We start from the raw sequence: 23,838 nt of genomic DNA, 5'->3' as shown, positions 1-23,838 counted from the left end.
GGGGGCGGAGGGGAGGGCTGGGGGAGGAGGGGGGTGGGGGGGAGGAGGGGGTGGGGGGGGAGGAGGGGGTGGGGGGAGGAGGGGGGTGGGGGGGGAGGAGGGGAGGAGGGGGCGGGGGGGAGGAGGGGGCGGGGAGGAGGGGGCGGGGAGGAGGGGGCGGGGGAGGAGGGGGCGGGGGGAGGGGGAGGGGGAGGGGCGGGGGGAGGGGAGAGGTGCGGGAGGGGAGAGGTGCGGGAGGGGAGGGGGGCGGGGGGAGGGGATGGGCGGGGGGAGGGGAGGGGCGGGGGGAGGGGCGGGGGGAGGGGCGGGGGAGGGGTGGGGGGAGGGGCGGGGGGAGGGGCGGGGGGAGGGGCGGGGGAGGGGCGGGGGAGGGGCGGGGGGAGGGGCGGGGGGAGGGGCGGGGGGAGGGGCGGGGGGAGGGGCGGGGGGAGGGGCGGAGGGGGAGACGGGGGAGACGGGGGGTGGGGGGAGGAGGGGGAGGAGGGGGGGAGGAGGGGGGAGGGGGGAGGAGGGGGGGGAGGAGGGGGAGGAGGGGGGAGAGGAGGGGGGAGGAGGGGGGAGGAGGGGGGAGAGGAGGGGGGAGGAGGGGGGAGAGGAGGGGGGAGAGGAGGGGGAGGAGGGGGGAGGAGGGGGGAGGAGGGGGGAGAGGAGGGGGAGAGGAGGGGGAGAGGAGGGGGAGAGGGCAGTGGAGGGGGGAGAGGGCAGTGGGAGGGGGAGAGGGCAGTGGGAGGGGGGAGAGGGCAGTGGGAGGGGGGAGAGGGCTGGGGGAGGAGGGGAGGAGGGGGAGGAGGGGGTGGGGGGGGGAGGGGGAGAGGGGAGGGGGAGAGGGGGAGGGGCGGGGGGAGGGGCGAGGGGGAGGGGCGAGGGGGCGGGGTGGAGGGGCGGGGGGGAGGGGCGGGGGGGAGGGGCGGGGGGGAGGGGCGGGGGGAGGGGCGGGGGGGAGGGGCGGGGGGGAGGGGCGGGGGGGAGGGGCGGGGGAGGGGCTGGGGGAGGGGCGGGGGAGGGGAGAGGGAGGGCGGGGAGGGGGAGGGGCGGGGAGGGGGAGGGGCGGGGAGGGGGAGGAGGGGGCGGAGGGGGAGGAGGGGGCGGAGGGGGAGACGGGGGAGACGGGGGAGACGGGGGAGACGGGGGAGACGGGGGAGACGGGGGAGACGGGGGAGACGGGGGGTGGGGGGGGAGACGGGAGGAGGGGGAGGAGGGGGGAGGAGGGGGGAGAGGAGGGGGAGAGGAGGGGGGAGAGGAGGGGGAGAGGAGGGGGAGAGGAGGGGGAGAGGGCAGTGGGAGGGGGGAGAGGGCAGTGGGAGGGGGGAGAGGGCAGTGGGAGGGGGGAGAGGGCAGTGGGAGGGGGGAGAGGGCAGTGGGAGGGGGGAGAGGGCAGTGGGAGGGGGGAGAGGGCAGTGGGAGGGGGGAAGAGGGCAGTGGGAGGGGGAGAGGGCAGTGGGATGGGAGGAGGGGGCAGAGGAGGGGAGATGGGGGCGGGGAGGGGAGAAGGGGGGGCGGAGGGGAGGGCTGGGGGAGGAGGGGGCGGGGGGGAGGAGGGGGCGGGGGGAGGAGGGGGCGGGGGGAGGAGGGGGCGGGGGGAGGAGGGGGCGGGGGGAGGAGGGGGCGGGGGGAGGAGGGGGCGGGGAGGAGGGGGCGGGGAGGAGGGGGCGGGGGGAGGAGGGGGCGGGGGGAGGAGGGGGCGGGGGGAGGAGGGGGCGGGGGGGAGGAGGGGGCGGGGGGGACGAGGGGGCGGGGGGGAGGAGGGGGCGGGGGGGAGGAGGGGGTGGGGGGAGGAGGGGAGGGCTGGGGGAGGAGGGGGGTGGGGGGGAGGAGGGGGTGGGTGGGAGGAGGGGGGTGGGGGGGAGGAGGGGAGGAGGGGGCGGGGGGAGGAGGGGGCGGGGGAGGAGGGGGCGGGGGGAGGGGGGAGGGGGAGGGGCGGGGGGAGAAGTGCGGGAGGGGAGGGGGGCGGGGGGAGGGGCGGGGGGAGGGGCGGGGGGAGGGGCGGGGAGGGGTAGGGGCGGGGGGAGGGGTAGTGGCGGGGGGAGGGGTAGGGGCGGGGAGGGGTAGGGGCGGGGGGAGGGGGAGGGGCGGGGGAGGGGCGGGGGGAGGGGCGGGGGGAGGGGCGGGGGAGGGGCGGGGGGAGGGGCGGGGGAGGGGCGGGGGGAGGGGCGGGGGGAGGGGCGGGGGAGGGGCGGGGGAGGGGCGGGGAGGGGCGGGGGAGGGGCGGGGGAGGGGCGGGGGAGGGGCGGGGGAGGGGCGGGGGAGGGGCGGGGAGGGGCGGGGGAGGGGCGGGGAGGGGCGGGGAGGGGCGGGGAGGGGCGGGGAGGGGCGGGGAGGGGCGGGAGGGGCGGGGGAGGGGCGGGGGAGGGGCGGGGGAGGGGCGGGGGAGGGGCGGGGGGAGGGGGAGGGGGAGGGGGAGGGGGAGGGGAGGGGGAGGAGGGGGAGACGGGGGAGACGGGGGTGGGGGGGAGACGGGGGAGACGGGGGGTGGGGGGAGACGGGAGGAGGGGGAGGAGGGGGGAGAGGAGGGGGGAGAGGAGGGGGAGGGTGGAGAGGGCAGTGGGAGGGGGAGAGGGCAGTGGGAGGGGGGAGAGGGCAGTGGGAGGGGGGAGAGGGCAGTGGGAGGGGGGAGAGGGCAGTGGGAGGGGTGGGAGGGGGGAGAGGGCAGTGGGAGGGGGGAGAGGGCAGTGGGAGGGGAGGAGGGGGCAGAGGAGGGGAGAAGGGGGGGCGGAGGGGAGGGCTGGGGGAGGAGGGGGGTGGGGGGGAGGAGGGGGTGGGGGGGAGGAGGGGGTGGGGGGAGGAGGGGGGTGGGGGGGGAGGAGGGGAGGAGGGGGCGGGGGGAGGAGGGGGCGGGGAGGAGGGGGCGGGGGAGGAGGGGGCGGGGAGGAGGGGGCGGGGGAGGGGAGGGGGAGGGGCGGGGGGAGGGGAGAGGTGCGGGAGGGGAGAGGTGCGGGAGGGGAGGGGGGCGGGGGGAGGGGATGGGCGGGGGGAGGGGAGGGGCGGGGGGAGGGGCGGGGGGAGGGGCGGGGGAGGGGTGGGGGGAGGGGCGGGGGGAGGGGCGGGGGGAGGGGCGGGGGGAGGGGCGGGGGGAGGGGCGGGGGGAGGGGCGGGGGGAGGGGCGGGGGGAGGGGCGGGGGGAGGGGCGGGGGGAGGGGCGGGGGAGGGGCGGAGGGGGAGACGGGGGAGACGGGGGGTGGGGGGAGGAGGGGGGAGGAGGGGGGAGGAGGGGGGAGGGGGAGGAGGGGGGGGAGGAGGGGGAGGAGGGGGGAGAGGAGGGGGGAGGAGGGGGGAGAGGAGGGGGGAGGAGGGGGAGAGGAGGGGGGAGAGGAGGGGGGAGGAGGGGGGAGGAGGGGGGAGGAGGGGGGAGGAGGGGGGAGAGGAGGGGGAGAGGAGGGGGAGAGGAGGGGGAGAGGGCAGTGGGAGGGGGAGAGGGCAGTGGGAGGGGGGAGAGGGCAGTGGGAGGGGGGAGAGGGCAGTGGGAGGGGAGAGGGCAGTGGGAGGGGGGAGAGGGCAGTGGGAGGGGGGAGAGGGCAGTGGGAGGGGGGAGAGGGCTGGGGGAGGAGGGGAGGAGGGGGAGGAGGGGGTGGGGGGGGGAGGGGGAGAGGGGAGGGGGAGAGGGGGAGGGGCGGGGGGAGGGGCGAGGGGGAGGGGCGAGGGGGCGGGGTGGAGGGGCGGGGGGGAGGGGCGGGGGGGAGGGGCGGGGGGGAGGGGCGGGGGGGAGGGGCGGGGGGGAGGGGCGGGGGGAGGGGCGGGGGGGAGGGGCTGGGGGGAGGGGCTGGGGGGAGGGGCGGGGGAGGGGAGAGGGAGGGCGGGGAGGGGGAGGGGCGGGGAGGGGGAGGAGGGGGCGGAGGGGGAGGAGGGGGCGGAGGGGGAGACGGGGGAGACGGGGGAGACGGGGGAGACGGGGGAGACGGGGAGACGGGGGAGACGGGGGGTGGGGGGGGAGACGGGAGGAGGGGGAGGAGGGGGGAGGAGGGGGGAGAGGAGGGGGAGAGGAGGGGGGAGAGGAGGGGGAGAGGAGGGGGAGAGGAGGGGGAGAGGGCAGTGGGAGGGGGGAGAGGGCAGTGGGAGGGGGGAGAGGGCAGTGGGAGGGGGGAGAGGGCAGTGGGAGGGGGGAGAGGGCAGTGGGAGGGGGGAGAGGGCAGTGGGAGGGGGGAAGAGGGCAGTGGGAGGGGGAGAGGGCAGTGGGATGGGAGGAGGGGGCAGAGGAGGGGAGATGGGGGCGGGGAGGGGAGAAGGGGGGGTGGAGGGGAGGGCTGGGGGAGGAGGGGGCGGGGGGGGAGGAGGGGGCGGGGGGAGGAGGGGGCGGGGGGAGGAGGGGGCGGGGGGAGGAGGGGGCGGGGGGAGGAGGGGGCGGGGAGGAGGGGGCGGGGGGAGGAGGGGGCGGGGGGAGGAGGGGGCGGGGGGAGGAGGGGGCGGGGGGGACGAGGGGGCGGGGGGGAGGAGGGGGCGGGGGGGAGGAGGGGGTGGGGGGGAGGAGGGGGTGGGGGGAGGAGGGGAGGGCTGGGGGAGGAGGGGGGTGGGGGGGAGGAGGGGGTGGGTGGGAGGAGGGGGGTGGGGGGGAGGAGGGGAGGAGGGGGCGGGGGGGAGGAGGGGGCGGGGGAGGAGGGGGCGGGGGAGGAGGGGGGCGGGGGGAGGGGGGAGGGGGAGGGGCGGGGGGAGAAGTGCGGGAGGGGAGGGGGGCGGGGGGAGGGGCGGGGGAGGGGCGGGGGGAGGGGCGGGGGAGGGGCGGGGGAGGGGCGGGGGAGGGGCGGGGGAGGGGCGGAGGGGGAGACGGGGGGTGGGGGAGGAGGGGGGAGGAGGGGGGAGGAGGGGGGAGGAGGGGGGAGGAGGAGGAGGAGGGGGGAGAGGAGGGGGGAGAGGAGGGGGAGAGGAGGGGGAGAGGGCAGTGGGAGGGGGGAGAGGGCTGGGGGAGGAGGGGCGGAGGGGGAGACGGGGGAGACGGGGGGTGGGGGGGGAGACGGGAGGAGGGGGGGGAGACGGGAGGAGGGGGGGGAGACGGGAGGAGGGGGGGGAGGGGGGAGAGGAGGGGGGAGAGGAGGGGGAGAGGAGGGGGGAGAGGAGGGGGAGAGGGCAGTGGGAGGGGGGAGAGGGCAGTGGGAGGGGGGAGAGGGCAGTGGGAGGGGGGAGAGGGCAGTGGGAGGGGGAGAGGGCAGTGGGATGGGAGGAGGGGGCAGAGGAGGGGAGATGGGGGCGGGGAGGGGAGAAGGGGGGGGCGGAGGGGAGGGCTGGGGGAGGAGGGGGCGGGGGGGAGGAGGGGGCGGGGGAGGAGGGGGCGGAGGGAGGAGGGGGCGGGGGGGAGGAGGGGGCGGGGGGAGGAGGGGGCGGGGGGAGGAGGGGGCGGGGGGAGGAGGGGGCGGGGGAGGAGGGGGCGGGGGGAGGGGTGGAGGAGGGGGCGGGAGGGAGGAGGGGGCGGGGGGAGGAGGGGGCGGGGGGAGGAGGGGGCGGGGGGGAGGAGGGGGCGGGGGGAGGAGGGGGCGGGGGGAGGAGGGGGCGGGGGGGAGGAGGGGGCGGGGGAGGAGGGGGCGGGGGGAGGAGGGGGCGGTGGGGAGGAGGGGGCGGGGGGAGGAGGGGGTGGGGGGGAGGAGGGGGCGGGGGGAGGAGGGGGCGTGGGGGAGGAGGGGGAGAGGAGGGGACGGGGAGGGGGGTGAGGGGAGGGGGGAGGAGGGGGAGGGGGGAAGTAGGGGGAGGGGGGAAGGAGGGGGAGGGGGGAAGGAGGGGGAGGGGGGAAGGAGGGGGAGGGGGAAGGAGGGGGAGGGGGAAGGAGGGGGAGGGGGGGCAGGGGAGGGGCGCGGGTGAGGGGAGCAGGGGAGTGGGCCTGGGTAGGGCGGGGAAGTGGGCCTGGGGAGGGCGGGGGAGTGGGCCTGGGGAGGGCGGGGGAGTGGGCCTGGGGAGGGCGGGGGAGTGGGCCTGGGGAGGGCGGGGGAGTGGGCCTGGGGAGGGCGGGGGAGTGGGCCTGGGGAGGGCGGGGGAGTGGGCCTGGGGAGGGCGGGGGAGTGGGCCTGGGGAGGGCGGGGGAGTGGGCCTGGGGAGGGCGGGGGAGTGGGCCTGGGGAGGGCGGGGGAGTGGGCCTGGGGAGGGCGGGGGAATGGGCCTGGGGAGGGCGGGGGAGTGGGCCTGGGGAGGGCGGGGGAGTGGGCCAGCGGAGGGCGGGGGAGTGGGCCAGCGGAGGGCGGGGGAGTGGGCCTGCGGAGGGCGGGGCAGTGGGCCTGGGGAAGGCGGGGAAGTGGGCCTGGGGAGGGCGGGGGAGTGGGCCTGGGGAGGGTGGGGGAGTGGGCCTGGGGAGGGTGGGGGAGTGGGCCTGGGGAGGGCGGGGGAGTGGGCCTGGGGAGGGCGGGGGAGTGGGCCTTGGGGAGGGCGGGGGAGTGGGCCTGCGGAGGGCGGGGAAGTGGGCCTGGGGAGGGCGGGGGAGTGGGCCTGGGGAGGGCGGGGGAGTGGGCCAGCGGAGGGCGGGGGAGTGGGCCTGCGGAGGGCGGGGGAGTGGGCCTGGGCAGGGCGGGGGAGTGGGCCTGGGCAGGGCGGGGGAGTGGGCCTGGGGAGGGCGGGGGAGTGGGCCTGGGGAGGGCGGGGGAGTGGGCCTGGGGAGGGCGGGGGAGTGGGCCTGGGGAGGGCGGGGAAGTGGGCCTGGGGAGGGCGGGGGAGTGGGCCTGGGGAGGGCGGGGGAGTGGGCCTGGGCAGGGCGGGGGAGTGGGCCTGGGCAGGGCGGGGGAGTGGGCCAGGGGAGGGCGGGGGAGTGGGCCAGGGGAGGGCGGGGGAGTGGGCCTGGGCAGGGCGGGGGAGTGGGCCTGGGCAGGGCGGGGGAGTGGGCCTGGGCAGGGCGGGGGAGTGGGCCTGGGGAGGGCGGGGAAGTGGGCCTGGGGAGGGCGGGGGACTGGGCCTGGGGAGGGCGGGGGAGTGGGCCTGGGGAGGGTGGGGGAGTGGGCCTGGGGAGGGCGGGGGAGTGGGCCTGGGGAGGGCGGGGGAGTGGGCCAGGGGAGGGCGGGGGAGTGGGCCTGGGGAGGGCGGGGGAGTGGGCCAGCGGAGGGCGGGGGAGTGGGTCTGCGGAGGGCGGGGGAGTGGGCCTGCGGAGGGCGGGGGAGTGGGCCTGCGGAGGGCGGGGAAGTGGGCCTGCGGAGGGCGGGGAAGTGGGCCTGCGGAGGGCAGGGAAGTGGGCCTGCGGAGGGCGGGGAAGTGGGCCTGGGGAAGGCGGGGGAGTGGGCCTGGGGAGGGCGGGGGACTGGGCCTGGGCAGGGCGGGGGAGTGGGCCAGGGGAGGGCGGGGGAGTGGGCCTGGGGAGGGCGGGGGAGTGGGCGGTGCTCTTTCCAGGGTTGGTGCAGACTTTTTAAAAAAATATTAATTTAGAGTACTCAAATCTTTTTTTTCCCCAATTAAGGGGCAGTTTAACAAACAAGAACAAAGAACAAAGAAATGTACAGTACAGGAACAGGCCCTTCGGCCCTCCAAGCCCGTGCCGACCATGCTGCCCGACTAAACTACAATCTTCTACACTTCCTGGGTCCGTAGCCCTCTATTCCCATCCTATTCATGTATTTGTCAAGGTGCCCCTTAAATGTCACTATCATCCCTGCTTCCACCACCTCCTCCGGTAGCAAGTTCCAGGCACCCACTACCCTCTGCGTAAAAAACTTGCCTCGTACATCTACTCTAAACCTTGCCCCTCTCACCTTAAACCTATGCCCCCTAGTAATTGACCCCTCTACCCTGGGGAAAAGCCTCTGACTATCCACTCTGTCTATGCCCCTCATAATTTTGTAGACCTCTATCAGGTCTCCCCTCAACCTCCTTCGTTCCAGTGAGAACAAACCGAGTTTATTCAACCGCTCCTCATAGCTAATGCCCTCCATACCAGGCAACATTCTGTTAAATCTCTTCTGCACCCTCTCTAAAGCCTCCACATCCTTCTGGTAGTGTGGCGACCAGAATGGAACACTATACTCCAAGTATGGTCTAACTAAGGTTCTATACAGCTGCAACATGACTTGCCAATTCTTATACTCAATGCCCCGGCCAATGAAGGCAAGCATGCCGTATGCCTTCTTGACTACCTTCTCCACCTGTGTTGCCCCTTTCAATGACCTGTGGACCTGTACTCCTAGATCTCTTTGACTTTCAATACTCTTGAGGGTTCTACCATTCACTGTATATTCCCTACCTGCATTAGACCTTCCAAAATGCATGACCTCACATTTGTCCGGATTAAACTCCATCTGCCATCTCTCCGCCCAAGTCTCCAAACAATCTAAATCCTGCTGTATCCTCTGACAGTCCTCATCGCTATCCGCAATTCCACCAACCTTTGTGTCGTCTGCAAACTTACTAATCAGACCAGTTACATTTTCCTCCAAATCATTTATATATACTACAAAGAGCAAAGGTCCCAGCACTGATCCCTGTGGAACACCACTGGTCACAGCCCTCCAATTAGAAAAGCATCCTTCCATTGCTACTCTCTGCCTTCTATGGCCTAGCCAGTTCTGTATCCACCTTGCCAGCTCACCCCTGATCCCGTGTGACTTCACCTTTTGTACTAGTCTACCATGAGGGACCTTGTCAAAGGCCTTACTGAAGTCCATATAGACAACATCCACTGCCCTACCTGCATCAATCATCTTAGTGACCTCCTCGAAAAACTCTATCAAGTTAGTGAGACACGACCTTCCCTTCACAAAACCGTGCTGCCTCTCACTAATACGTCCATTTGCTTCCAAATGGGAGTAGATCCTGTCTCGAAGAATTCTCTCCAGTAATTTTCCTACCACTGAAGTAAGGCTCACCGGTCTGTAGTTCCCGGGATTATCCTTGCTACCCTTCTTAAACAGAGGAACAACATTGGCTATTCTCCAGTCCTCCGGGACATCCCCTGAAGACAGCGAGGATCCAAAGATTTCTGTCAAGGCCTCAGCAATTTCCTCTCCAGCCTCCTTCAGTATTCTGGGGTAGATCCCATCAGGCCCTGGGGACTTATCTACCTTAATATTTTTTAAGACACCCAACACCTCGTCTTTTTGGATCTCAATGTGACCCAAGCTTTCTACACACCCTTCTCCAGACTCAACATCTACCAATTTCTTCTCTTTGGTGAATACTGATGCAAAGTATTCATTTAGTACCTCGCACATTTCCTCTGGCTCCACACATAGATTCCCTTGCCTATCCTTCAGTGGGCCAACCCTTTCCCTGGCTACCCTCTTGCTTTTTATGTACGTGTAAAAAGCCTTGGGATTTTCCTTAACCCTATTTGCCAATGACTTTTCGTGACCCCTTCTAGCCCTCCTGACTCCTTGCTTAAGTTCCTTCCTACTTTCCTTATATTCCACGCAGGCTTCGTCTGTTCCCAACCTTTTAGCCCTGACAAATGCCTCCTTTTTCTTTTTGACGAGGCCTACAATATCTCTCGTCATCCAAGGTTCCCGAAAAGTGCCGTATTTATCCTTCTTCCTCACAGGAACATGCCGGTCCTGAATTCCTTTCAACTGCCACTTGAAAGCCTCCCACATGTCAGATGTTGATTTGCCCTCAAACATCCGCCCCCAATCTATGTTCTTCAGTTCCCGCCTAATATTGTTATAATTAGCCTTCCCCCAATTTAGCACATTCATCCTAGGACCACTCTTATCCTTGTCCACCAGTACTTTAAAATTTACTGAATTGTGGTTACTGTTACCGAAATGCTCCCCTACTGAAACATCTACCACCTGGCCGGGCTCATTCCCCAATACCAGGTCCAGTACCGCCCCTTCCCTAGTTGGACTGTCTACATATTGTTTTAAGAAGCCCTCCTGGATGCTCCTTACAAACTCCGCCCCGTCTAAGCCCCTGGCACTAAGTGAGTCCCAGTCAATATTGGGGAAGTTGAAGTCTCCCATCACAACAACCCTGTTGTTTTTACTCTTTTCCAAAATCTGTCTACCTATCTGCTCCTCTATCTCCCGCTGGCTGTTGGGAGGCCTGTAGTAAACCCCCAACATTGTGACTGCACCCTTCTTATTCCTGATCTCTACCCATATAGCCTCACTGCCCTCTGAGGTGTCCTCCCGCAGTACAGCTGTGATATTCTCCCGAACCAGAAGCGCAACTCCGCCTCCCCTTTTACATCCCCCTCTATCCCGCCTGAAACATCTAAATCCTGGAACGTTTAGCTGCCAATCCTGCCCTTCCCTCAACCAGGTCTCTGTAATGGCAACAACATCATAGTTCCAAGTACTAATCCAAGCTCTAAGTTCATCTGCCTTACCCGTAATGCTCCTTGCATTAAAACATATGCACTTCAGGCCACCAGACCCGCTGTGTTCGGCAACTTCTCCCTATCTGCTCTGCCTCAGAGCCACACTGTCCCTATTCCCTAGTTCTCCCTCAATGCTCTCACCTTCTGACCTATTGCTCCCGTGCCCACCCCCCTGCCATACTAGTTTAAACCCTCCTGTGTGACACTAGCAAACCTCGCGGCCAGGTTTAGCGTGGCCAATCCAGCTACCCCGCACATCTTTGGGTTGTGGGGAGAATGTGCAAACTCCACACAAACAGTGGGGTTGGTGCAGACTCAATGGGCCGAATGGCCTCCTTCTGCACTGTAGGAATTGTATGAGTTTTTACCATCTACAAGACTCCCTTGGCAGCACCTTCCAAACCCACGGCCACTACCGTCCAGAAGGACAAGGGCAGCAGATATATTTCCACGTCAGGATGATGTGTGGTTTGGAGGGGAGCCTCCTTGTGCTGGTGTTCCCAGGTATGTGCTGCCCTGGGTTTTCCAGGCAGCTCAGTGGGAAAGCAGCAGGGTGGGATTACTACGGGCTGCTTGATGAGCCAAGAGGCCTCTTTCGGCATTGCTGTTGCATGTTGAACGAAGGCAGAGTGTTGCGTCGTGCTGCGTGTTACGGAGATTCTTACCCTGATATCTTCATACAGTGTCACTGATCTGTGATCTTTAAGATTGGAGTAGAAGATGGAGGCCATGAGCTGAGAGATTTCAGGTCTCATTCGGTGCTGCAAGCAAGTGGAAGAGAGAGGTTTGTAACAGCTGAGTTTGTAGGGAATCCACTACCCATTCCAGCTTGAATGGGGACAGCAGGAACAGCTTCACGCACCCCAGGGACGAGAGGGGTTGCCCGGTTCACCCTCTGCCGTGAAGAATTTGTTTCAATTGCACTCGCCGCTGTAGTCACGAAAACGCAGCCAGCCATTAGAGCACAGCAAGATCCCACAAATTAACGAATTGTCAGATGTTCATTTATATTTGAGACAAAATGCGAACTCCCCACCTTTTCTTCAAAACAGTGGGCATCAGATACTTTATGTTAACCCAAGAGGACACAAATTCTGTTTAATGTCTCGTCCAAAAGGTGGCAGTAACAGATAGTGCGGCACTCCCTCAGTACTGACCCTCTGACAGTGCAGCACTCCCTCAGTACAGACCCTCTGACAGTGCAGCACTCCCTCAGTACTGACCCTCTGACAGTGCGGCACTCCCTCAGTACTGACCCTCTGACAGTGCAGCACTCCCTCAGTACTGACCCTCTTGACAGTGCAGCACTCCCTCAGTACTGACTCTCTGACAGTGCAGCACTCCCTCAGTACTGACCCTCTGACAGTGCAGCACTCCCTCAGTACTGACCCTCTGACAGTGCGGTGCTTCCTCAGTACTGACCCTCTGACAGTGCAGCACTCCCTCAGTACTGACCCTCTGACAGTGCAGCACTCCCTCAGTACTGACCCTCTGACAGTGCAGCACTCCCTCAGTACTGACCCTCTGACAGTGCGGCGCTTCCTCAGTACTGACCCTCTGACAGTGCAGTACTCCCTCAGTACTGCCCTCTGACAGTACAGCACTCCCTCAGTACTGACTCTCTGACAGTGCAGCGCTCCCTCAGGACTGACCCTCTGACAGTGCAGCACTCCCTCAGTACTGACCCTCTGACAGTGCAGCACTCCCTCAGTACTGACCCTCTGACAGTGCAGCACTCCCTCAGTACTGACCCTCTGACAGTGCGGCACTCCCTCAGTACTGACCCTCTGACAGTGCGGCACTCCCTCAGTGCTGCATTTAATCTTCAGCTGATTGAGGGCAGTCATGTATTCGATGGGTGAAATGGTCTACAGAGGCCATTCAGTGATTGATTAACAGCAATCACTGTTAATGATTGCATTGCTGCGAGAAACTCAGTGGAACTGATTGAAGTGGGTTTAATGCCTTTTCTGAAGTTTCTGTGCATAATCAGCGGAGTCTGCTCCCCACCTCGGGGCTAGACACCAATGTTTGGTCAAGACTGGCAGATTGATCGTGTCTGCGTGCGTCTGTCTGTCTGCGCATGTGTGTCTGCGTGCGTCCGTCTGTCTGCGCAAATGTGTCTGCGTGCGTCCGTCTGTCTGCGCATATGTGTCTGCGTGCGTCCGTCTGTCTGTGCACATGTGTCTGCGTGCGTCCGTCTGTCTGTGCAAATGTGTCTGCGTGCGTCCGTCTGTCTGCGCAAATGTGTCTGCGTGCGTCCGTCTGTCTGCGCAAATGTGTCTGCGTGCGTCCGTCTGTCTGCGCAAATGTGTCTGCGTGCGTCCGTCTGTCTGCGCATATGTGTCTGCGTGCGTCCGTCTGTCTGTGCACATGTGTCTGCGTGCGTCCGTCTGTCTGCGTATATGTGTCTGCGTGCGTCCGTCTGTCTGCGTATATGTGTCTGCGTGCGTCCGTCTGTCTGCGTATATGTGTCTGCGTGCGTCCGTCTGTCTGCGCATATGTGTCTGCGTGCGTCCGTCTGTCTGCGCATATGTGTCTGCGTGCGTCTGTCTGTCTGCGCATATGTGTCTGCGTGCGTCCGTCTGTCTGCGCATGTGTCTGCGTGCGTCTGTCTGTCTGTGCACATGTGTCTGCGTGCGTCTGTCTGTCTGCGCACAGGTGTCTGCGTGCGTCCGTCTGTCTGCGCCCAGGTGTCTGCGTGCGTCCGTCTGCGCATTTGTGTCTGCGTGCGTCCGTCTGTCTGCGCATACGTGTCTGCGTGCGTCCGTCTGTCAACATTTTGGCCTCAATGTCCTTCTGTGGTAGCGAATTCCCAGATTCCCCATTCGCTGGGTGGAGCCTCTCCGGGTCTAACCTGGGAAAAGGCGAATTCCCAGATTCCCCACTCGTTGGGTGGAGCCTCTCCCGGTCTAACCTGGGAAAAGGTGAATTCCCAGATTCCCCATTCGCTGTGTGGAGCCTCTCCCGGTCTAACCGGGGAAAAGGCGAATTCCCCGATTCCCCACTCTCTGGGTCGAGCCTCTCCGGGTCTAACCTGGGAAAAGGCGAATTCCCAGATTCCCCACTCGCTGGGTGGAGTCTCTCCGGGTCTAACCTGGGAAAAGGCAAATTCCCAGATTCCCCTCTCGCTGGGTGGAGCCTCTCGGGGTCTAACCTGGGAAAAGGCGAATTCCCAGATTCCACACTTGCTGGGTGGAGCCTCTCCCGGTCTAACCTGTGAAAAGGTGAATTCCCCGATTCCCCACTCTCTGGGTGGAGCCTCTCCGGGTCTAACCTGGGAAAAGGCGAATTCCCCGATTCCCCTCTCGCTGGGTGGAGCCTCTCCCGGTCTAACCTGGGAAAAGGCGAATTCCCAGATTCCCCTCTCTCTGGGTGGAGCCTCTCCCGGTCTAACCTGGGAAAAGGCGAATTCCCAGATTCCACACTTGCTGGGTGGAGCCTCTCCCGGTCTAACCCGGGAAAAGGTGAATTCCCCGATTCCCCACTCTCTGGGTGGAGCCTCTCCCGGTCTAACCTGGGAAAAGGCGAATTTCCAGATTCCCCACTCTCTGGGTGGAGCCTCTCCGGGTCTAACCTGGGAAAAGGCGAATTCCCAGGTTCCCCTCTCTCTGGGTGGAGCCTCTCCCGGTCTAACCTGGGAAAAGGCGAATTCCCAGATTCCCCTCTCGCTGGGTGGAGCTTCTCCGGGTCTAACCTGGGAAAAGGTGAATTCCCAGATTCCCCTCTCGCTGGGAGGAGCCTCTCGGGGTCTAACCTGGGAAAGGCGAATTCCCAGATTCCCCTCTCGCTGGGTGGAGCCTCTCGGGGTCTAACCTGGGAAAATGCGAATTCCCAGATTCCCCACTCTCTGGGAGGAGCCTCTCCCGGTCTAACCTGGGAAAAGGCGAATTCCCAGATTCCCCTCTCGCTGGGTGGAGCCTCTCGGGGTCTAACCTGGGAAAATGCGAATTCCCAGATTCCCCACTCTCTGGGAGGAGCCTCTCCCGGTCTAACCTGGGAAAAGGAGAATTCCCAGATTCCCCTCTCGCTGGGTGGAGCCTCTCGGGGTCTAACCTGGGAAAAGACGAATTCCCAGATTCCCCACTCTCTGGGTGGAGTCTCTCCGGGTCTAACCTGGGAAAATGCGAATTCCCAGATTCCCCTCTCGCTGGGTGGAGCCTCTCCGGGTCTAACCTGGGAAAAGGCGAATTCCCAGATTCCCCACTCGCTGGGTGGAGCCTCTCCGGGTCTAACCTGGGAAAAGGCGAATTCCCAGATTCCCCACTCGCTGGGTGGAGCCTCTCGGGGTCTAACCTGGGAAAAGGCGAATTCCCAGATTCCCCTCTCGCTGGGTGGAGCCTCTCCCGGTCTAACCGGGGAAAAGGCGAATTCCCAGATTCCCCACTCTCTGGGTCGAGCCTCTCCCGGTCTAACCTGGGAAAAGGCGAATTCCCAGATTCCCCACTCTCTGGGTCGAGCCTCTCGGGGTCTAACCTGGGAAAAGGCGAATTCCCAGATTCCCCACTCTCTGGGTGGAGTCTCTCCGGGTCTAACCTGGGAAAATGCGAATTCCCAGATTCCCCACTCTCTGGTTGGAGCCTCTCCGGGTCTAACCTGGGAAAAGGCGAATTCCCAGATTCCCCACTCGCTGGGTGGAGCCTCTCGGGGTCTAACCTGGGAAAAGGCGAATTCCCAGATTCCCCTCTCGCTGGGTGGAGCCTCTCCCGGTCTAACCGGGGAAAAGGCGAATTCCCAGATTCCCCACTCTCTGGGTCGAGCCTCTCCCGGTCTAACCTGGGAAAAGGCGAATTCCCAGATTCCCCACTCTCTGGGTCGAGCCTCTCGGGGTCTAACCTGGGAAAAGGCGAATTCCCAGATTCCCCAGTCGCTGGGAGGAGCCTCTCTGGGTCTAACCTGGGAAAAGGCGAATTCCCAGATTCCCCTCTCGCTGGGTGGAGCCTCTCCGGGTCTAACCTGGGAAAAGACAGGAACACCCGCCCCAGCCAAATTGGGACTGGAGTAAATTCCGACGCGGATGGTCGGATTACCGCATGGTTATCCGAGAGGCCTTTCCCGGAGGGAGGCTGCAGCTCTCGGCCAATAGGGAATCTCGCTCTTGTACCTGGTGGCTCAGCTGCTCGCACGGAATCTTATTTTTCACCATCCTCTCAAACAGCGATACGTCGAGGCGATACTCCGAGCCCAGAGTGTCATCCGTTAACTTTGGTTTCAGCTGCAGGAAACAGAACAAGAGGAAGAGTTCATGCAGAACGAGGACGGGCTAGACTTTCCTCGGACCTGAGATTGTCTCTCTATTACAACGCTGTCGGAATGTCATTCATATCCTCGAGGAACGGAAACTTGACTGGATCCACGCGGGTTTTAAAAAATTCTACCGTGGGATGTGGGTATGACTGGCACAGCCCATTCCCAATTGCCCTTGAACAGAGTGCTTGGCTCGACCATTTCGACAGCACTGAAATGAAAAAATGAAAATCGCTGATTGTCACAAGTAGGCTTCAAATGAAGTTACTGTGAAAAGCCCCTAGTCGCCACTATTCCGGCGCCTGTTCGGGGAGGCTGGTACGGGAATTGAACCGTGCTGCTGGCCTGCCTTGGTCTGCTTTCAAAGCCAGCGATTTAGCCCTGTGCTAAACAGCCCCACGTGGGTCACGTGTAGGCCAGAGCGGGCAAGGACGGCAGACTTGCACTGACATTACCACTGCCCCTGCTTGGTTACATTGACTACCTTCACTTCAAAGTGGCAGATCATCATCTTCTCGAGGGCAATTAGGGTGGGGTAATGAATGCTGGCCTACCCAGTAACGCCCTTATTCCAAATCAATTCTAAACAAAAAGGTCAAGATTCCAGCCCTCCCTAGCCAGAGGCCTCTGATCTGGATGGCCCCTTAGTCAAGGGCATGCCCAAGTCTGGCTGTGGGCCATGATGGGTTAAGGCAACTCCTGTGAAGGGTTGATTGGCAGAGAAAACGAATGAAGAAAAGCGATGGGAAAATGGCTCCAGTAACTCGGAGGTCGAATAGCTTTGCCCAAAGCTGGCTAATTGGGGAACTCCCCCTCTGCCAGTGCCTCTGCTCAATGGAAATCAATCGTCCATCGTGGCGGCTCAAGAATCCCCATCCAGGTTTGCAATCAGAACCAGCTGGAACTGCGAGCACCGGGGATTCTGGGAATCACAGGCCCAAACCCAGGCTCCATGATGTTGGTGAATGGGAATGCCACCACCTGGAGGTCCCCCTCCAAGGCACACAATCCTGACTTGGAAATATATCGGCCATTCACCGTCAGAGTCAACAGCCTGGAAATCCTTCTCTAACAGCACTGGGGGTGTACCCACACCTCATGGACTGCAGTGGTACAAAATGGCGGCACACCACCGCCTCCTCAAGGGGGAAGTGGGGATGGGCAACAAATGCTGGCCCTGAACCCCACAACATAATAAAAAAAAAAACCCTATGCTGGGCCCTCCGATCAGGAAAGCAAGGATCCAGGGAAGGTCACGGATCACTTCAATTCCGTAGCTTTCTCAGCCTCTGGATTAGTCCAGTGACATCACCACTGCACCACCATTTCCCCACTGGTTCCCCCAGTGGTTCTGAGGTTCTCCAGGATACCTGCGCAATTCTGAAGGACATGGCAGTAGGTCTGGGCTTTTAGACCCAGGGGTTCGCAGTTTCTTTAGGTTACATCAAAGGCATTCGTGTAAATTGGGACCTAGTTTCCCTGAGAACATGAGGAAAATCCCACTGACTCCCAGTGAGAGAGAGCGAGGAAATTCCCACTGGCTCCCAGTGAGAGAGAGCGAGGAAAGTCCCACTGGCTCCCAGTGAGAGAGAGCGGGGAAAGTCCCACTGGCTCCCAGTGAGAGAGAGCGAGGAAAGTCCCACTGTCTCCCAGTGAGAGAGAGCGGGGAAAGTCCCACTGACTCCCAGTGAGAGAGCCACTGTCTCCCAGTGAGAGAGCCACTAGTTCCCAGTGAAAGAGCCACTGGCTCCCAGTGAAAGAGAGCAAGGAAAGTCCCACTGGCTCCCAGTGAGAGAGAGCGAGGAAAATCCCAATGGCTCCAAGTTAGAGCGAGGAAATTCCCACTGTCTCCCAGTGAGAGAGCAAGAGGAAATTCCTACCCTCTCCCAGAGAGAGCGAGGAAAATCCCACTGTCTCCCAGTGAGAGAGAGAGTGATGTACGTCCCACTGGCTCTTAGTGAGAGACAGCAAGTAAAGTCCCACTGACTCCCAATGAGAGAGAGCGGGGAAAATCCCACCAGCCCCAGTGAGAGAGAGAGAGAGAGGGAAATCCCACTGACTCCCAGTGAGAGAGAGGAAATTCCCACTGGCTCCCAGTGAGAGCAAGGAAATTCGCACTGACTCCCAGTGAGAGAGAGCGAGGAAAATCCCACTGTCTCTCAGTGAGACAGAGCGAGGAAAATCCCACTGGCTCCCAGTGAGAGAGAGCGGGGAAAGTCCCACTGGCTCCCAGTGAGAGAGAGAGCGGGGAAAGTCCCACTGTCGCCCAGTGAGAGAGAGAGGAAATTCCCACTCACTCCCAGTGAGAGAGAGCGAGGAAAATCCCACCGACTCCCAGTGAGAGAGCGTGAGGAAATTCCCACTGGCTCCCAGTGAGAGAGCCACTGTCTCCCAGTGAGAGAGCCACTGTCTACCAGTGAGAGAGCCACTAGCTCCCAGTGAAAGAGAGCAAGGAAAGTCCCACTGGCTCCCAGTGAGAGAGAGCGGGGAAAGTCCAACTGACTCCCAGTGAGAGAGCCACTGGCTCCCAGTGAAAGAGAGCAAGGAAAGTCCCACTGGCTCCCAGTGAGAGAGAGCGAGGAAAATCCCACTGGCTCCAAGTTAGAGCGAAGAAATTCCCACTGTCTCCCAGTGAGAGAGAGTGAGGAAATTCCTACCCTCTCCCAGAGAGAGCGAGGAAAATCCCACTGTCTCCCAGTGAGAGAGAGTGATGTACGTCCCACTGGCTCTTAGTGAGAGAGAGCGGGGAAAATCCCACCAGCCCCAGTGAGAGAGAGAGAGAGAGAGAGAGAGAGAAATCCCACTGGCACCCAGTGAGAGAGAGCGAGGAAAATACCGCTGGCTCCCAGTGAGAGAGAGTGAGAACTTTGCACTGGCTACCAGTGAGAGAGAGCGAGGAAAGTCCCACTGGCTCCCAGTGAGAGAGAGCGAGGAAAATACCGCTGGCTCCCAGTGAGAGAGAGCGGGGAAAGTCCCACTGGCTCCCAGTGAGAGAGAGAGAGAGGAAAATCCCACTCACTCCCAGTGAGAGCAAGGAAATTCCCACTGGCTCCCAGTGAGAGAGAGCGAGGAAAGTCCCACTGGCTCCCAGTGTGGGAGAGCGGGGAAAGTCCCACTGGCTCCCAGTGAGAGAGAGCGAGGAAATTCCCACTCACTCCCAGTGAGAGAGAGCGGGGAATGTCCCGCTGGCTCCCAGTGAGAGAGAGCGAGGAAATTCCCACGGACTCCCAGTGAGAGAGAGCGCAAGGAAATTCCCACTGGCTCCCAGTGAGAGAGAGCGAGGAAAGTCCGACTGGCTCCCAGTGAGAGAGAGAGAGAGGAAAATCCCACTCACTCCCAGTGAGAGCAAGGAAATTCCCACTGGCTCCCAGTGAGAGAGAGCGAGGAAAGTCCCACTGGCTCCCAGTGAGAGAGAGCGGAGAAATTCCCACTGGCTCCCAGTGAGAGAGAGCGGAAAATTCCCACTGGCTCCCAGTGTGGGAGAGCGAGGAAAGTCCCACTGGCTCCCAGTGAGAGAGAGCGGAGAAATTCCCACTGGCTCCCAGTGAGAGAGAGCGAGGAAATTCGCACTGGCTGCCAGAGAGAGAGAGCGAGGAAAGTCCCACTGGCTCCCAGTGAGAGAGAGTGAGGAAAATCCCACTGTCTCCCATTGAGAGAGAGCGAGGAAAGTCCCACTGTCTCCCAGTGAGAGTAAGAGCGGGGAAAGTCCCACTGTCTCCCAGTGAGAGAGAGTGAGGAAATTCCCACTGGCTCCCAGTGAGAGAGAGCAAGGAAATTCGCACTGGCTCCCAGTGAGAGAGTGTGAGGAAAATCCCACTGTCTCTCAGTGAGACAGAGCGAGGAAAATCCCACTGGCTCCCAGTGAGAGAGAGTGAGGAAATTCCCACTGGCTCCCAGTGAGAGAGAGCAAGGAAATTCGCACTGGCTCCCAGTGAGAGAGAGTGAGGAAAATCCCACTGTCTCCCAGTGAGACAGAGCAAGGAAAATCCCACTGGCTCCCAGAGAGAGAGAGCGGGGAAAGTCCCAATGGCTCCCAGTGAGAGAGAGTGAGGAAAATCCCACTGGCTCCCAGAGAGAGAGAGCGGGGAAAGTGCCACTGGCTCCCAGTGAGAGAGAGCGAGGAAAGTCCCACTGGCTCCCAGTGAGAGAGAGAGAGGAAAATCCCACCAGCCCCAGTGAGAGCGGGGAAAGTCCCAATGGCTCCCAGTGAGAGAGAGAGAGGAAAATCCCACCAGCCCCAGTGAGAGAGCGCGAGGAAATTCCCACTGGCTCCCAGAGAGAGAGTGAGGAAAATGCCACTGGCTCCCAGTGAGAGAGAGCGAGGAAATTCGCACTGGCTGCCAGAGAGAGAGAGCGAGGAAAGTCCCAGTGGCTCTCAGTGCGAGAGAGCGGGGAAAGTGCCACTGGCTCCCAGTGCGAGAGAGCAGGGAAAGTCCCACTGTCTCCCAGTGAGAGAGAGCGGGGAAATTCCCACTGGCTCCCAGTGAGAGCAAGGAAATTCGCACTGGCTCCCAGTGAGAGAGTGCGGTGAAAGTCCCAGTGGCTCTCAGTGAGAGAGAGCGAGGAAATTCCCACTGGCTCCCAGTGAGAGCGAGGAAATTCCCACTGGCTCCCAGAGAGAGAGTGAGGAAATTCCCACTGGCTCCCAGTGCGAGAGAGCGGGGAAATTCCCACTGTCTCCCAGAGAGAGAGAGCGAGGAAATTCCCACTGGCTCCCAGTGCGAGAGAGCGGGGAAAGTGCCACTGGCTCCCAGTGCGAGAGAGCGGGGAAAGTGCCACTGGCTCCCAGTGAGAGAGAGCGAGGAAATTCCCAGTGGCTCCCAGTGAGAGCGGGGAAAGTGCCACTGGCTCCCAGTTAGAGCGAAGAAATTCCCACTGGCTCCCAGTGCGAGAGAGAGAGGAAAGTGCCACTGGCTCCCATTGAGAGAGAGAGCGAGGAAATTCCTACTGGCTCCCAGTGAGAAAGAGCGGGGAAAGGCCCACTGGCTCCCGGTGAGAGAGAGAGTGAGGAAATTCCCACTGGCTGCCAGAGAGAGAGAGCGGGGTAAGTCCCACTGGCTCCCAGTGAGAGAGAGCGAGGAAATTCCCACTGACTCCCAGTGAGAGAGAGCGAGGAAAGTCCCACTGGCTCCCAGTGAGAGAGCCACCGTCTCCCAGTGAGAGAGAGCGAGGAAAGTCCCACTGGCTCCCAGTGAGAGAGAGCGAGGAAATTCCCAGTGGCTCCCAGTGAGAGCGAGGAAAGTCCCACTGGCTCCCAGTGAGAGAGCCACCGTCTCCCAGTGAGAGAGAGCGAGGAAAGTCCCACTGGCTCCCAGTGAGAGAGAGCGAGGAAATTCCCAGTGGCTCCCAGTGAGAGCGGGGAAAGTGCCACTGGCTCCCAGTTAGAGCGAGGAAATTCCCACTGGCTCCCAGTGCGAGAGAGAGAGGAAAGTGCCACTGGCTCCCATTGAGAGAGAGAGCGAGGAAATTCCCACTGGCTCCCAGTGAGAAAGAGCGGGGAAAGGCCCACTGGCTCCCGGTGAGAGAGAGAGTGAGGAAATTCCCACTGGCTGCCAGAGAGAGAGAGCGGGGTAAGTCCCACTGGCTCCCACTGAGAGAGAGCGAGGAAATTCCCACTGACTCCCAGTGAGAGAGAGCGAGGAAAGTCCCACTGGCTCCCAGTGAGAGAGCCACCGTCTCCCAGTGAGAGAGAGCGAGGAAAGTCCCACTGGCTCCCAGTGAGAGAGAGCGAGGAAAGTCCCACTGGCTCCCAGTGAGAGAGAGCGAGGAAAGTCCCACTGACTCCCAGTGAGAGAGAGAGGAAATTCCCACTGTCTCCCATAGAGAGAGAGCGGGGAAAGTCCCACTGGCTCCCAGTGAGAGAGAGCGAGGAAAGTCCCACTGTATCCCAGTGAGAGAGAGCGAAGAAAATCCCACTGGCTCCCAGTGAGAGAGAGCGGGGAAAGTGCCACTGTCTCCCAGTGAGAGAGAGCAAGGAAATTCCCACTGGCTCCCAGTGAGAGAGAGCGAGGAAAATCCCACCAGCCCCAGTGAGAGCGGGGAAAGTCCCAATGGCTCCCAGTGAGAGAGAGCGCGGAAAGTCCCACTGGCTCACATAGAGAGAGAGAGAGGAAAATCCCACCAGCCCCAGTGAGAGAGCGCGAGGAAATTCCCACTGGCTCCCAGAGAGAGAGTGAGGAAAATGCCACTGGCTCCCAGTGAGAGAGAGCGAGGAAATTCGCACTGGCTGCCAGAGAGAGAGAGCGAGGAAAGTCCCAGTGGCTCTCAGTGAGAGAGAGCGAGGAAAGTCCCACTGGCTCTCAGTGCGAGAGAGCGGGGAAAGTGCCACTGGCTCCCAGTGCGAGAGAGCGGGGAAATTCCCACTGGCTCCCAGTGAGAGCAAGGAAATTCGCACTGGCTCCCAGTGAGAGAGAGCGAGGAAATTCCCACTGGCTCCCAGTGAGAGCGAGGAAATTCCCACTGGCTCCCAGAGAGAGAGTGAGGAAATTCCCACTGGCTCCCAGTGCGAGAGAGCGGGGAAATTCCCACTGTCTCCCAGAGAGAGAGAGCGAGGAAATTCCCACTGGCTCCCAGTGCGAGAGAGCGGGGAAAGTGCCACTGGCTCCCAGTGCGAGAGAGCGGGGAAAGTGCCACTGGCTCCCAGTGAGAGAGAGCGAGGAAATTCCCAGTGGCTCCCAGTGAGAGCGGGGAAAGTGCCACTGGCTCCCAGTTAGAGCGAGGAAATTCCCACTGGCTCCCAGTGCGAGAGAGAGAGGAAAGTGCCACTGGCTCCCATTGAGAGAGAGAGCGAGGAAATTCCCACTGGCTCCCAGTGAGAAAGAGCGGGGAAAGGCCCACTGGCTCCCGGTGAGAGAGAGAGTGAGGAAATTCCCACTGGCTGCCAGTGAGAGAGAGCGGGGTAAGTCCCACTGGCTCCCAGTGAGAGAGAGCGAGGAAATTCCCACTGACTCCCAGTGAGAGAGAGCGAGGAAAGTCCCACTGGCTCCCAGTGAGAGAGCCACCGTCTCCCAGTGAGAGAGAGCGAGGAAAGTCCCACTGGCTCCCAGTGAGAGAGAGCGAGGAAAGTCCCACTGGCTCCCAGTGAGAGAGAGCGAGGAAAGTCCCACTGGCTCCCAGTGAGAGAGAGAGGAAATTCCCACTGTCTCCCATAGAGAGAGAGCGGGGAAAGTCCCACTGGCTCCCAGTGAGAGAGAGCGAGGAAAGTCCCACTGTCTCCCAGTGAGAGAGAGCGAGGAAAGTCCCACTGTCTCCCAGAGAGAGAGAGCGAGGAAAGTCCCACTGTCTCCCAGTGAGAGAGAGAGAGGAAAATCCCACTGATTCCCAGTGAGAGAGAGTGAGGAAATTCCCACCGGCTCCCAGAGAGAGAGAGCGGGGAAAGTCCCACTGGCTCCCAGTGAGAGAGAGCGCGGAAAGTCCCAATGGCTCCCAGTGAGAGAGAGCGAGGAAAGTCCCACTGGCTCCAAGTGAGAGAGAGCAAGGAAATTCCCACCAGCCCCAGTGAGAGAGAGCGCGGAAAGTCCCACTGGCTCCCAGTGAGAGAGAGCGAGGAAAGTCCCACTGACTCCCAGTGAGAGAGAGCGAGGAAAGTCCCAATGGCTCCCAGTGAGAGAGAGCGAGGAAAGTCCCAATGGCTCCCAGTGAGAGAGAGCAAGGAAATTCCCACCAGCCCCAGTGAGAGCGGGGAAAGTCCCAATGGCTCCCAGTGAGAGAGAGCGCGGAAAGTCCCACTGGCTCACAGTGAGAGAGAGAGAGGAAAATCCCACCAGCCCCAGTGAGAGAGCGCGAGGAAATTCCCACTGGCTCCCAGAGAGAGAGTGAGGAAAATGCCACTGGCTCCCAGTGAGAGAGAGCGAGGAAATTCGCACTGGCTGCCAGAGAGAGAGAGAGCGAGGAAAGTCCCAGTGGCTCTCAGTGCGAGAGAGCGGGGAAAGTGCCACTGGCTCCCAGTGCGAGAGAGCGAGGAAATTCGCACTGGCTCCCAGTGAGAGCGAGGAAATTCCCACTGTCTCCCAGAGAGAGAGAGCGAGGAAATTCCCACTGGCTCCCAGTGCGAGAGAGCGGGGAAAGTGCCACTGGCTCCCAGTGCGAGAGAGCGGGGAAAGTGCCACTGGCTCCCAGTGAGAGAGAGCGAGGAAATTCCCAGTGGCTCCCAGTGAGAGCGGGGAAAGTGCCACTGGCTCCCAGTTAGAGCGAGGAAATTCCCACTGGCTCCCAGTGCGAGAGAGAGAGGAAAGTGCCACTGGCTCCCATTGAGAGAGAGAGCGAGGAAATTCCCACTGGCTCCCAGTGAGAAAGAGCGGGGAAAGGCCCACTGGCTCCCGGTGAGAGAGAGAGTGAGGAAATTCCCACTGGCTGCCAGTGAGAGAGAGCGGGGTAAGTCCCAC

General features: G+C 63.0%; 1 protein-coding gene across 1 annotated transcript in view; it reads right to left on the bottom strand.

The window, feature by feature from the left end:
• The window catches only part of LOC140425672 (NFX1-type zinc finger-containing protein 1-like), a 75,471-nt gene that overhangs the window by 2,130 nt on the left and 49,503 nt on the right, over positions 1-23,838 (bottom strand). The window contains exons 11-12 of the mRNA XM_072510168.1: positions 15,312-15,422; positions 10,873-10,968 (exon numbers count right to left, since the gene is read on the bottom strand). Of these exons, the coding sequence (XP_072366269.1) occupies positions 10,873-10,968; positions 15,312-15,422 (207 nt within the window). The remainder of the gene's footprint in view (positions 1-10,872; positions 10,969-15,311; positions 15,423-23,838) is intronic.

The sequence above is a fragment of the Scyliorhinus torazame genome, chromosome 6 (assembly GCF_047496885.1).
Source record: "Scyliorhinus torazame isolate Kashiwa2021f chromosome 6, sScyTor2.1, whole genome shotgun sequence".
In the NCBI taxonomy this organism is placed as follows: domain Eukaryota; kingdom Metazoa; phylum Chordata; class Chondrichthyes; order Carcharhiniformes; family Scyliorhinidae; genus Scyliorhinus; species Scyliorhinus torazame.
This window is presented reverse-complemented; position numbering and strand designations above follow the sequence as displayed.